Genomic DNA, 13,656 nt, shown 5'->3' with positions numbered 1-13,656 from the left:
GCTTCTTCCACCAGGCCATCAGACTGATCAACTCACACTAACTTGAGAGTACTCTATATTACATTGACTGTCCTATTTATTATAACTTTATAAATTACTATGAGTGCACATTGCACATTTAGATGGAGATGTAACGTAAAGATTTTTACTCCTCGTGTATGTGAAGAATGTAAGAAAGAAAGAAATAAAGTAAATTGAATTCATATCACTCAAGGAGAATAGTAGTTATTAGACAGTTCCTGCTGATGCTTAATAAGTGTACCTGGCAGTCCTATACAAATAGTAATTACAAGAAGTACCATAAAGGCAGAATAGAAAATGGGTTAATAAGTCTGTTGTCGATTTTGCTGTGAAATGCTGATAGTTCACTTCTTCTGTGTCAAGTTTAGTTTGCTTAAAACCCAAACTTCCATTTCCCAGAGTGCATTCTCGTGCTGGCTCATGGAATCTAATGGCAAACTGCAGATTTATTGCAATTTCACAATACTTAGGCCAGGTTAGATATGGCAAAAGTTGAAATGATCATTTATTTGAGTGGCGAGCAATTCTTGCAAGGGGATAAAATACATTGTATTAACTATTATTTAATTATTTCATTTACAGGTTTATAATTTATATATATATATTTCTATCGTGTGTGGCCAAGTGGTTAAGGCGTTCGGCTAGTGATCTGAAGGTCACTGGTTCGAGCCTTGGCTGAGGCTGAGTGTGTGTCCTTGAGCAAGGCACTTAACCACACATTGCTCTGTGATGACACTGGTGCCAAGCTGTATGGGTCCTAATGCCCTTCCCTTGGACAACATTGGTGGTGTGGAGAGGGGAAACTTGCAACTTGGGCAACTGCTGGTCTTCCATAAAATAAAACCTTGCCCAGGCTTAAACACTGGAAACATTCCAAGGCACAAATCCATTGTCTATCGAGACTAATGGAGACCTACACATCTTTCTATAATTTATTAAATATTTTAATTTTTGAGTGATGCTGACTTTCAAAAACATTCAACAATATTCAGTTTTTTGGTTAACCTTAACAGCCATCTAAACTGCTGATGCTGCTTGGCTGGTTATAAAATGCTTTCATCATTTTCCTTGATGGGATTTATGCTTATTATGTAGTACTATAATGGAGCAAAGATTTTCCAGCCCTAGGAAATCTGCACAAGATAGGCATTGACCATCCTCATATAACAGTCTCAATTGCAGAGGACATTCCATTGACTCAGGAGATAAAGATGCTTACAATTCAGAGTGAATTGCAAGTTTGGATTCAGAACTTGGTTGGTAATAGAAGTCATAGAGTATGAGTGGGATGCTCTTTTTCTGGCTTTAAGTCTGTGATCATTTGTGTTCCGCAAGGATTGGTGCTTGAACCTCTGTTTGCTTTATATATATCATCGTCGTCATCACCATCATTATATGCTATGTCGTATGATGTATGTGATCATGGTCTCGTGAGCATGATTGTTCTTGGCAATTTCTTCTATAGAAGTGGTTTGCCATTGCCTGCTTTTGGGCAGTATCTTTACAAGACAGCTGCCCAGCCAGTATCAGTACTCTTCAAGATTGTCTGCTTGCCATCAGTGGTCACATCACCAGGACTTGTGATGTGCACCAGCTGCCCATACAACCACCCATTTTATATATATCAAAGATTTGAATGAAAATGTAGATGGGTGGATTAGTAAATTTGAAGATTGTACAAAGATTGATGGTGTTGTGGATAGCGCAGAAGACTAGCCACAGCAGAATATAGATCAGTTGCAGTAATGGGCAGAGAAATGGCAAATGGAGTTTAACTCAACTTAATACAAAGTGTTGTACTTTGGGAGATCAAATGTAAAGAGACAGTGCAGTGTTAATGGCAAGACCCTTAATAGTGTTGATGTACAAGAGGGACAAATTCCATAGCTTCCTAAAAGTAACAACACAGGTTGATAGCATGGTAAATAAGATTTAATGGTGTGCATTTCTTTACCAGTAAAGCAATTGAGTTTAAGAGTTGGGTGGTTATATTGCAGCTTTATAAAACTCTAGTTAGGCCTCATCTGAAGTATTGTATTCAGTACTGGTTGCCCCATTATAGGAAGAATGTCAAAGCTTTGGAAAAGGTGCATTAGAGGCTGGACAAACTTGGGTTGTTTTCTCTGGAGTGGTGGAGGATGAGGAGAGATCAGACATAAATTTATAAGATTATGAGAAGCATCGACAGAGACAGCCAGTATCTACCATTGGAGAGGAGGTAGAGGAGCCTGAAGACCCACACTCAGTGTTTTTAGGAACAGCTTCTTCTCCTTCACCATCAGATTTCTGAACAGTCCATGAACCCAGGAACATTACCTCTTTCATGTTATGTATTTATTGTAACTTATTGTAAATTTTTATGAGTTGCACTATACTGCTGCCATGAAACAACACATTTCAATACATATATCAGTGATAATAAGCCTGATTCTGAATTCTGGTTTTGATCTTTTTCACAAGGTTGAAATATATAATACCAGGGAGCATGCACTTAAGGTGAAAGCAGGCAAATTCAAAGAAAATATGCAGGTCAGATATTTTTACACAGAGAGTGGTTGGTGCCTGAGATACATGCCTGGGGTTAATGGAGGCTTTCAAGAGGCTCTTAGATAGGCATTTGAATATGCAGGAAATGAAAGTATATGGACACTGTAGGCAGAAAGGAATCGGTGAATTGGGCATTTGATTACTAATTTTATTGGTCTGGCACGTCATTGTGAGTCGGTGGCCTGTCCAGTGTTGTCCTTTTCTATGTTCTATTTACTAGATAATTTGTAATCATTGTAATAACTTGTAATTATTATGTATTCATTGCTAGTAATTAAAACATACAGGAAAGATTATTTTGAACTGTATACAATAATGGAAGAATAAATAATCACATTTTGAAAAGTGGTAGCTAAATATGTTTTTTGAAGCTTGATCTGTTTTTAGATGTTTGCTTGAGAAATGGTAATTGGTAAAAGCAACTGTTCATCTTCTTAATTGTTCATGATCAATGCCATGAAAGATCTTCTTTGTCCTGTAGTGTTTATAATGGGCATTTACTATCTTGATTATTATTTTCTGCTTAAATTATTGGAGATTTTATAGCTTCACATGTGCATTATGGATTCATTGGTCTGACTTTAGAAGCGCATTTCCATTACTAACATCAGGCAGGAGGTACAGGAGCCTGAAGACCACACTCAACGTTTTAGAAACAGCTCTTCCCCTCTGCCATCAGATTTATGAATGGTCCATGAACACTGCTATTCCTCTTTCACAGTATTTATTTTGTTTACTGTAATAAATTCCAGTCATTTTTTGTCTTGTACTGTACTGCTGCACAGAGCAAAGTATTTCATGACATAATGTATGTCAGTGAAAATAAACGTGGTCCTGATTCTGCTTCTGTAATTTGAGTTTTAATTATTTAAAATAGTATAGTCCTCCTTATCCCTGAAGATTGTAATTTACATACTGAACTTCACTACACCTTTGAAGATAACAAAGACACAGATTATGTTTTAGTTGGGCCCTTTGTTTGTGCTCGACTCCAATTTCCTGTTTTATTATCAGACAGATTTGTGCAGCTTCATGGTACCAGTTGACCATGAAGTTTAGGCACCCTGAGAGGCAGAGTAGACCATGTGACAAAGGCTGTTAAATTACCTTTGCATGTTCTCCAACAATCAATTTAAATTAAATCTGTCTTTAAAAGTTCCACTTCATATTAATTAACACATGTAAAAGCACTTAACTTTTTAATTAAGGTGAGAAGTCCTACACAAAGCTGAAAAGTTTGCCCAGACTTGGCAGTGAGTACACCAGTGGAACAAGGTCAAATGCACTGACATTCAATTTGCATATCTCTTGCAATTTACCTTTCAATTCATGGGTGAGAAGTCAAAGACACCATGATTGGCATGTGATTCTTCAGGGAGTCACTTGCCTGAGAGTTTCAGCTCAATATTTTTTTCCTTAATATCAAAGTTTTAAAATATAATTACAGGTACAGGTAAAAAAAAGGCTCTAAAAGTAATCCAGGAAATTATAGGCCAGTAAGTTTGCATTGTGATGCACCATCAATAACTCTCTCTGAGACGTGAAGTCGAGATATTGGCTTTTATTGACTGAAAGAAAGAACAAGCGGTAGTTGACCACCATACTACATCCTGGAGACTGAGGGCCGGCTCAGGCCTCAATTGCCTTTGTACTGGGGTCTGTGGGAGGAGCCACAGGAGCAGTCAGCAGGGGGTGTGTCCAGACAGGTATATGGAGTTCACCACACATTGGTAGAAGGTAAATTATTGGAAGGAGTACTAAGAGATAGGATCTACAAGTATTTGGATAGACAGGGACTTATTAGGGAGAGTCAACTTGGCTTTGTGCATGGTAGGTCATGCATGGAGTTCTTGAGGAGTTACCAGGAAAGTGGATGAAGGGAAGGCAGTGGATGTTGTTTACATGGACTTCAGTAAGGCCTTTGACAATGTCCCGCATGGGAGGTTAGTTAGGAAGATTCAGTTGCTAGGTATACATGGTGAGGTAGTAAATTGGATTAGACATTGGCTCAATGGGAGAAGCCAGAGAGTGGTAGTGGAGGATTGCTTCTCTGAATGGAGGCCTGTGACTAGTGGTGTGCCACAGGGATCAGTGCTGGGTCCATTGTTATCTGTCACCTGTATCAATGATCTGGATGATAATGTGGTAAATTGGATCAGCAAATTTGCTGATGATACAAAGATTGGAGGTGTAGAGGACAGTGAGGAAGGTTTTCAAAGCTTGCAGAGGGATTTGGACCAGCTGGAAAAATGGGCTGAAAAATGGCAGATGGAGTTTAATACAGACAAGTGTGAGGTATTGCACTTTGGAAGGACAAACCAAGGTAGAACATACAAGGTTAATGGTAGGGCACTGAGGAGTGCAGTAGAACAGAAGGATCTGGGAACACAGATACAAAATTTCCTAAAAGTGGCGTCACAGGTAGATAGGGTCGTAAAGAGATCTTTTGATACATTGGCCTTTATAAATCAAAGTATTGAGTATAAGAGTTGGAATGTTACAGTGAGGTTGTATAAGGCATTGGTGAGACCAAACTTGGAGTATTGTGTGCAGTTTTGGTCACCTAATTACAGGAAGGATATTAATAAGGTTGAAAGAGTACAGAGAAGGTTTACAAGGATGTTGCCGGAACTTGAGAAACTGAATTACAGAGAAAGGTTGAATAGGTTAGGAATTTATTCCCTGGAATGTAGAAAAATGAGGAGAAATTTGATAGAGGTATATAAAATTATGATGGGTACAGAAGGAGTGAATGCAAGCAGGCTTTTTCCACTGAGGCTAGGGGAGAAAAAAAACCAGAGAACATGGGTTAAGGGTGAAGGGACAGAAATTTAAAGGGAACATTGGTGGGAGCTTCTTCACACAGAGAGTTGTGGGAGTGTGGAATGAGCTGCCAGATGAAGTGGTAAATGCGGGCTGACTTTCAACATTTTAAGAAAAACTTGGACAGGTACATGGATAAGAAGGGTATAGAGAGATATGGTCCAGGTACAGGTCAGTGGGACTAGGCAGAAAAAATGGTTCGATGCAACCAAGGAGGACCAAAAGGGCTGTTTCTGTGCTGTAATGTTCTATGGTTCTAGATTTTATTTCACCACCTTTTGGTTACTTGCTGTAGTTTTTCTTTCATAGAAAATTATTTTACATTTCATAAAGCACATACTGTGTGCAGAAAGCTTTCACTTTTTAAATATCAAACTGTCACCTTTAACTGTTTGTTTAAAATGCATCCTAGCTTTAAATGGCAAAACTAACATTTGATATCCAGTTAAACTGTGTTGTGGAATATTACAAGCATACCATAAAAGATAATTGTTTTGCTATTGCTCCAAAGATCATGAAAGAAATGGAACAAATGTAAACGCAGCATGAGATCAGCACAGAATTGCTTCATCTATCAGAAAGGGGTAAAATAATTGTGTTCACTCATATACTATCATATCTTAAATTGCTTTAAAGCATTTAGATCACTGTGAAAGGGAAGAATGCTATGTATTTTAAACTTTCAACAGAGTTTGATCAAAGCCGTTTAAATTTAGAGATTCTTGCAGAGTCATCCAGTGGCAATAGCTACCCTGTTTCCTTCCAGAGTTTGAATATTATTTTACAAGCTGATGTGAACTTTGATCTGCCAAATAATAGAAAACTACAAGCCTGTCTCACGTGGTTTATATTAACTTTGAGTGCATCCAAGCTTTACTGTGTATCACCAGATAATTAGCACTGAGGGAGGAGGTTTAGTCATCTGTAAGTAATTGGAATTTTTTCTTTCTTTTTCAGTGTGGAGGGTGATGCTGCAGGAAGTGAGACCGGCACTTCTCTCGACAGCCCCTCAAGCTACTGCCAGGGCCCAATAACACTCAGTGCTGCTGCTAGCCCTGATCAGTTTGATGGTTCTTCACTGGTATCATTCCCTGTCTCACCTGGTCAACAACGTCAGAGGAGGCCAAAGCTTCAGCATTCCACCTCCATATTACGAAAACAAGCAGAGGAAGATGCAATCAAGCGATCAAGATCATTGTCAGAGAGCTATGAACTCTCATCAGATCTTCAGGATAAACAGGTAATGACCTTTCTTTTAGGATATGCCAATATGTACAGCAAATAAATTTTAAAAAAGAATAAAAGCAAGTTAATATTGCAGTTTATGCAGGAGCTTTCAATCAGACTACTGTTTAGAACAGGGAAATTAGTTTGTAGTTCACTAGCTTAAGAATACTGTATTCTTCCTCATTCAAGCTTATCCATCCTTCTTCTAAAACTGCCAGATTATTCCTTATGGTTAGACTTTGTAAATTTACTATTATAAACTTAAGGTTATTCAAAATTGCTGCCTGGAGACTAACTTGTAGCAAGCTCCATTCACCCATCACCTCTGGATATGCTGACCTATGCTGGCTCACTGTTAGGCTGACTTCTTGACTTCAAATATTCTTATTAGCAGTTTCAAATTCCACTGCTGTCTTGCATCTCCCTATTTCTATAATTACCTCTGACATCTAACTATCCATTACTTATCCCTGTCCTTCTCTAATTCTGATCTCTTGAATGTCCCTAATTAAAACATCCTGCTGGTAGCTATGACTTTAACTGACAAGACTGTAAGGCTTGTAAGTCCCTCTGAGATAGTCTCTTGTCATTTCTTTTTCCCTTAGTTATGTAGTACAACATCTATCTGCTTAATCTGCCTTGGTTTTTTTTAGTTGTAATTAATAACATTCCTACAAATGGTGTTTGATTTTGTTGCTGTGTTAAAGCATAACAGAAGTTATTGTGGTACTAGTAAGGGTTTCATTCTGTCCTATGCAATCTATAATATTGGGGTGACCAGCCATGAGTTTCATATCATCGTCATAGATATCACCTATTTCTATTCATTCTTATGTTGAAGCACACTTTTCAGTGTTTCAGTATCCTAATCAACTGTGAACCAAACTTCTAACAGCACATATGGCTGGATGCACTGGATTGAAGCAATGATAAGGCAATTATTATCCATTAAAGTACAGTTGCAGGTATAACTGACTGAGCATTGCATGTTATTGTTAATACTAACATGCCCAATTGGACCTGTGCTGTGACTTGAGTTGGAAAGTGAGGCATCAGAGCATAACATTTTGAAATACAAATCAGGAATTTGAAATGAGGATATACACATCTGATAGGGATGGTGTGGGAGAAGAGGAAGGATGATGTCCAAACCCAGCATATTTGACCGGGAGGTTGGGATATCTGGTAAGCATGGTTATTTGACAGTGAATAAGAGGTAGGCAGTTGCTGATTGAGGCATTTGTAGGTGTGAGAGGTAATGATGAAGGATAAACCTAGGTGTTCCATTTAGTTGTGCCCCATGTTCCTGGTAATATACAAGAAAGAAAGATGTATAGAGAATAATGCCATTTCTTATGCCCCCCCCCCCACTCTTATTTTTTACAACAGAAATCATGTAGAAAAGTGTAATGGTGACTAGCAGGTGGAAGCTTCTCATTAAATTTTCAAAGTGGTTGTCATTATGTTTCACTGCAGGGAGGTAAAAAGGTTTTCATCTGCTTGTGTTGAGGATGAAAGTTGATTTGCAATTGACTTTCCTGGGATCTAATTCTTCTTGTCTCCAATGCAATAATAGATCTGATGTGCCCATTTATTAATTTTGTTGAAGCCCCGGTTCTTCCCTTCGTAGTCTGTTACAGATGCTGGTGCAACTGCCTTGTCTTTCATTTTTACCAGCTCCTTTTAAACTTCACTTCCCATTATCATGCTTGTTATTATATTGCATGCAATCGCCATTCATATTATCATTTATGTGCATGGTCTTCACTGAGTCTCATTGCTACTTTAGTTTGATATGCATTTTTATCTAGTTTCATTTCTTTGAACAAATAGTCAGCATCATTAAGCTTACCTTATTTATTCATCTAGGGAAAAACAGTTATATAGCCTCTTATTTCTCTTCCAGAACTGCATTCTCTAGTTTTCAGACTGCATTTATATGGTGCTCATCCATCTCAGTATTGTGTAAATAAGCCTTGTGTTTTTTAGCTGTAATTATTGACTTCCTATGGGACTTCGTTTGACTGTCAGTATTCTGGTTTGCTCTGTCCTTCAAACCTTACATGCAGAAGCTATAGGCCTGTGCTTGATTTATGTAGTTTACTGCTCTGACCAGTTTTGAGTGGTTCCTATGGCAATATTAACAGAGTTTATTTTCATTGCTGTTTTACACACAAATTGTAAACCACTTTAAACACGAGATTCTGTAGGTGCTGGAAATCCAGAGCAAAATGCACACAAACTGCTGGAGGAACTCAGTAGATCAGGCGGCATTAATGGAAATGAATAAGCAGTTATGTTTTGTAAAAGTACCCTTTTTAGGAAGGAGGGATAAGGCAGAATAAAAAGATGAGGGGCCGGGAGGAGGAAGGAGTACTAGTTAGAAGGTAACAGATAAAACCAGGTGGGTGGAGAAGGTAAAGGGCTGGAGAAGAATGTCTGATAGGAGAGGAGGGTGCACCATGGAAGAAAAGGAAGAAGGAGGGGCCCCAGGTGGAAGTGATAGGCAGGTGAGGAGAAAGAGGTAAGAGGCCAGGGTAGGTATTAGAAGGGTGAGGGAACAAGATTTACTGAAAGGAGAAATTGATTCGTGCCATCTGGTTGGAGGCCACTTAGATGGAAAATAAATTGTTGCTCCTCCACCCTGAGAGTGGGCTCATAGTGGCAAAAGAGGAAGCCTTGGGCTGACTTGTCAGAATGGGAATCAGCATAGGAATTAAAAGAGTTAGCCAACAGGAAATTCTGCTCTTGGCAGATGGAGCTGAAGTGCTCTCGACTAAGTGGTCCCCCAGTTTGCATTAGGTTTCACCAATGTTGAGGAGACTGCATGGGGAGCACCAGTTAAAATAGAAGACCCAAACAAATTCACAGGTGAAGTGTTGCTTCACCCAGATGGACTGTTTGGGATGCGAATAGAGGTGAGGGAGGAAGTGAATGGGCAGATATAGCATTTCTGTTATTTGCAGGGATGTGTGCCAGGAGGGAGATTAGTGGGGAGGGACGAATGGACAGGGGAATCACAGAGGCAGCAATCACTGCAGAAAGCAGAGAGTGGGGGACAAATAAGGATGTGTTTGGTGTTAGGATCCTGTTGGAGATGGCAGGAATTGTGGAGAATGATGTGTTGAATGCAAAGGCTCATGGGGTGGCAGGTGAAGACGAGAAGAACTCTATTCCTGTTAAAGGGGTGGGAAGATGGGGGTGAACACAGATATCTGGGAGATGGGGGGGATGCAGGTGAGGGCAGCATCAGTGGTGAAGGAACGGAGACCCCGTACTTTGAAGTAGGAAGATATTTCTGATGTCCTGAAAAGGGAAGTCTCATACTGGGAACGGATGCAGTGGATCTGAGAAAAAAGAATAGCATCTTACAGAAGACATGGGGAGAAGAGGTGTAGTCAAGATAGCCATAAGGATCAATAAGTTTATAAAAGAAGTTGATAAACAGTTTGCCTCCAGAGATGGAGACAGAGAGACTGAGAAAAGGGAGAGGGGTGTCTTAAATGGACCAAATGAATTTAAGGGCAGCTTGGAAGTTGGAAGCAAAGTTGATGGAATTGATGAGCTCAGCATGGCTGCATGAAGCAGCACCTGTGCCGTTGTCAATGTAGTGCAGGAAAAGTTGGGGAGCGTTACCAGGGATGGCTTGGAACATGATCTGTTCCACATAGCCGATGAAAATGCAGGCATGGCTGGAGCTCATGCAGGTTCCTATGGCTACTCCTTGAGATTGGAGAAAGTGTGAGGAACTGAAGAAGAAATTATTGACAGGGAGGACCAGTTCTGCTAGACAGAGGAGGGTGGTTAGAACTTTTGTTAAGAAAGAAGCAGAGAGCTTTAAGAACTTCTTGATAGAGGATAGAAGTATATAGGGACTGGGCATCCATAGTAAAAACGAGGCAGTTGTTGAGGAGATCAAGAGCACATGAGGTGTTACAGATGTAGATGTGAAGGGACTAAAGCAAGTGGGATAGAACTTCTGTCACCTTTGTATCTGAGCCTACTTCTTTTGCAAGAACTCCCCACCCCTCACCAATGACTCCTCCTGTCTCCATCCCTCCTCCTCTTATTGGACAACTACGCTCTGGTTGTCTATGTGCTCTAGATCTTTTCATCTCTAATTGCCGAGGAGACATCAACTTGCTCAACATCAGCACTCCTATGCAGACTCGAGGTCAGTGGAGCAGGAGCAGAAGCAGGCAGAGACAGTGGTCTTACCCAAACAGTCAGGTTTGTGGATCTTGGGTAGGAGGTAGATATGAGCACACAGGGTAAGGGAACTATGAGCATGGTGGCAGTGAATGGGAGTGCTTCAGAGTTGATGAGGTGAGTGATGGTGTTGCAGACAATTTTCTGGTGGTCTGTAGCGGGGTTCTTTACAAGAACTAGGTAAGAGGAGGTGTCTGAGAGTTGCTGCCTGGCCTCAGCAAGGTAGAAGCCAGTCTGCCAGACGACTAGCACCCACTTTGTCTGTGGGTTTGATAGTAAGGTTGGGATTGGTGTAGAGAGTGTGGAGAGCAGTGCACTCAGATGGGGTAAGGTTCAAGGAGAAGAAAGGAGTGCTGAAGTTGAGCAAGTTGATGTATCCTCGGCAATTAGAGATGAAAAGATCTAGAGCGCACAGACAAGCTGAGAGTGGTGTCTGATAAGAGGAGGAGGGGTGGAGACAGGAGGAATCATTGGTGAGGGGTGGCGAGTTCTTGCAGAAGAAGTAGGCTGGGAAAGAAAGGTGACAAAAGACCTCAGCTTTATGGTGGGTTCAGAACTCACTGAGGTTCATCTTAAAACAAGTGTCTCAGAAAAGTATATGGATTAGTAGTGATCTTCCAGAGTTCCCTGGTTTCTCAAAAGATGCAGCCAAATTGAAAAATAATAAATGTTTTATTATAGAAGGGAGACAAAGCAGGAAATCAGAGGCCATTTGACAACTTCCCTTGGGTTAATGTTTATGAATATTCTGCTACTCTGCTTCTATTAAAATAATGACATTAGAAAATATATTCAGTGGCCACTTTGTTAAGAACATCTGTACATCTGCTTGTTCATGCAAATATCTAATCAGCCAAACATATAGCAACAACTCAAAGTATAAATCTGTGTAGATGTAGTCAAGTGGTTCAGTTGTTCTTCAGACCAAACATCAGAATGGGGAAGAAATGCGATCTAAGTGAATTTAAAAGTGGAATGATTGTTGGTGCACAACGGTATCTAGGGTGTACAGAGAATGATGCAAAAGAAAAAGAATCATTCAGTGAGTGGCAGTTCTGTGGGTGAAAATGCCTTGCTAATGAGAGAAGTCACTGGAGAATAGCTAAACTGAAACAAGCTGATGGGAAGGCATCTGTAATTCAAATAACCACGTGTTACGACAATGGTGTGCAGAAGAACATCTCTGAATGCACACTACATTGAAGAACCTTGAAATAGATGGGCTACAGCAGCAGAAGACCACAGCAATCATTCCACTTTTAAACTCACCTAGATTGCATTTTTTCCCCATTTTGATGTTTGGTCTGAAGAGTAACTGAACCACTTGACCATATCTACAGATTCTTCTCCTGTACCCAATAAACTGGCCACTGATTATAGTGTCGACATTGTTTTCTGAAAAAGTGATCACATTTGACAACTTTTGTCAGAATTTATTGATACTGCAAGGTGAATAAATCTTTTGAATTTGAGAATGTAGTTAAGAAAAACATAATATTTAAAAGGAGAGTGACTACAGAATTCTGATGTACAAAAGGATTTGGGTTTCTTTGCACATGAAACACAAGAAGGTAGCATGAATGTGACTAAAGTAATTAGTAAGGCAAATAGAGTGTTGGCTTTAATTGCAAAAGAAAATGATGATGCAAGTGCAAATGCCTTCTTCCATCTGTATAGGGTGCTGGTGAGATCACACGTGGAACACTACACAATTTTTATGGTTTCATTATTTAAGCAGGATTTGCTTGCTTTAGCAGAAGTTCACTAATTTAATTCCTGGGATGACTAAACTGATTTATAAAGAAAGGTTGAGCGGAATGGGCCAAAACCGAATAAAGTTAAGAAAGATAAATATCGTTATGAAAGATGAAATACGTAGCAGGGTAGAGACCGTGACGAGTTTTCTGTTGATGCAGAGATCTAGAACTGGAGAGCACAGTTTCACATTTATCAAAAATGACTGAGAATTCCTTCTCCAAAACCCAATAAATCTTAGAAATTACCTGCCAGAGAGAGCTGTTGATCTGAATAATTCATTATATTCAAAACTGTTTTAGTCTACAGGGAGAGAAGGTTTATGGAAACAGACACAAAATTTGAGCTGAGACCAAGATTGGATCACCAAAGATCTAAATGAATAGCAGGCATGCTTAAGGAATCAGATGGCTTACTCCTGTCAATATATCTTATGTAATTAGGTCTTTCTCCTTAGATAAGCACATCCTTTCCCCTCTGTGAGAATGAGGGAATTGGTGTGAGACTGTGACAATAATCTCTGGTAGAATTGAAACTTGTTAAGGATTGATGTAGGGGCTCAGTCAGAAAGCACTGATGCTGAGGTGATGAATGTAGGGATTGAAATAGCAGCAGAAATGGGGAGGTAACTGGTGAAAGCAGAAGCAGGCACTGTTGCATATTGAAAGAAAGGAATTCTGTTATTAGAATAGAATAGCCTGAAAGGCTAGCTTGGCATTGAACAGAATACTGATACTGTATTATCCGCAGATGCTGTAGTGCATTTGGAGAACCTTCCAGACCATTATGACCAAATGGTATGATCCTTAGGTAAAAATATGCATGTTCTTTGCCTTCATTCCAGAAAGGAAATGTGAATATTAACAAACAGTTAAATTGCCTCCAGTAAGATAATCTAGCTTCCTTAAATGTATTCAAAAATTTCAGACTTCCTGCAATACTACTACTTTAGCTTTTTCAAACGATGACTGTACTTCTCCCATTTAAGTCTCATTCTGAATCAACCTTTTTATTCTTCACTTGCAACATCATCCCTTTTTACCTTTTAATCTTTCACAGCCTTTATCCCATTAC

The 13,656-nt window shown here is 39.6% G+C and overlaps 1 protein-coding gene across 4 annotated transcripts in view; it reads left to right on the top strand.

The window, feature by feature from the left end:
- iqsec1b (IQ motif and Sec7 domain ArfGEF 1b) overlaps nt 1-13,656 on the top strand; it is a 447,242-nt gene that overhangs the window by 376,214 nt on the left and 57,372 nt on the right. For all 4 annotated transcript variants that reach the window (XM_059944101.1, XM_059944100.1, XM_059944103.1 and 1 more), the window contains one exon: nt 6,349-6,631. In XM_059944101.1, coding sequence (XP_059800084.1) covers nt 6,349-6,631 — 283 coding nt within the window. The remainder of the gene's footprint in view (nt 1-6,348; nt 6,632-13,656) is intronic.

Source organism: Hypanus sabinus, chromosome 19 (genome assembly GCF_030144855.1).
Source record: "Hypanus sabinus isolate sHypSab1 chromosome 19, sHypSab1.hap1, whole genome shotgun sequence".
NCBI classification, from domain to species: Eukaryota; Metazoa; Chordata; class Chondrichthyes; order Myliobatiformes; family Dasyatidae; genus Hypanus; species Hypanus sabinus.
The sequence above is the reverse complement of the archived record's forward strand: the minus strand, read 5'-3'. Positions and strand labels throughout refer to the sequence as shown.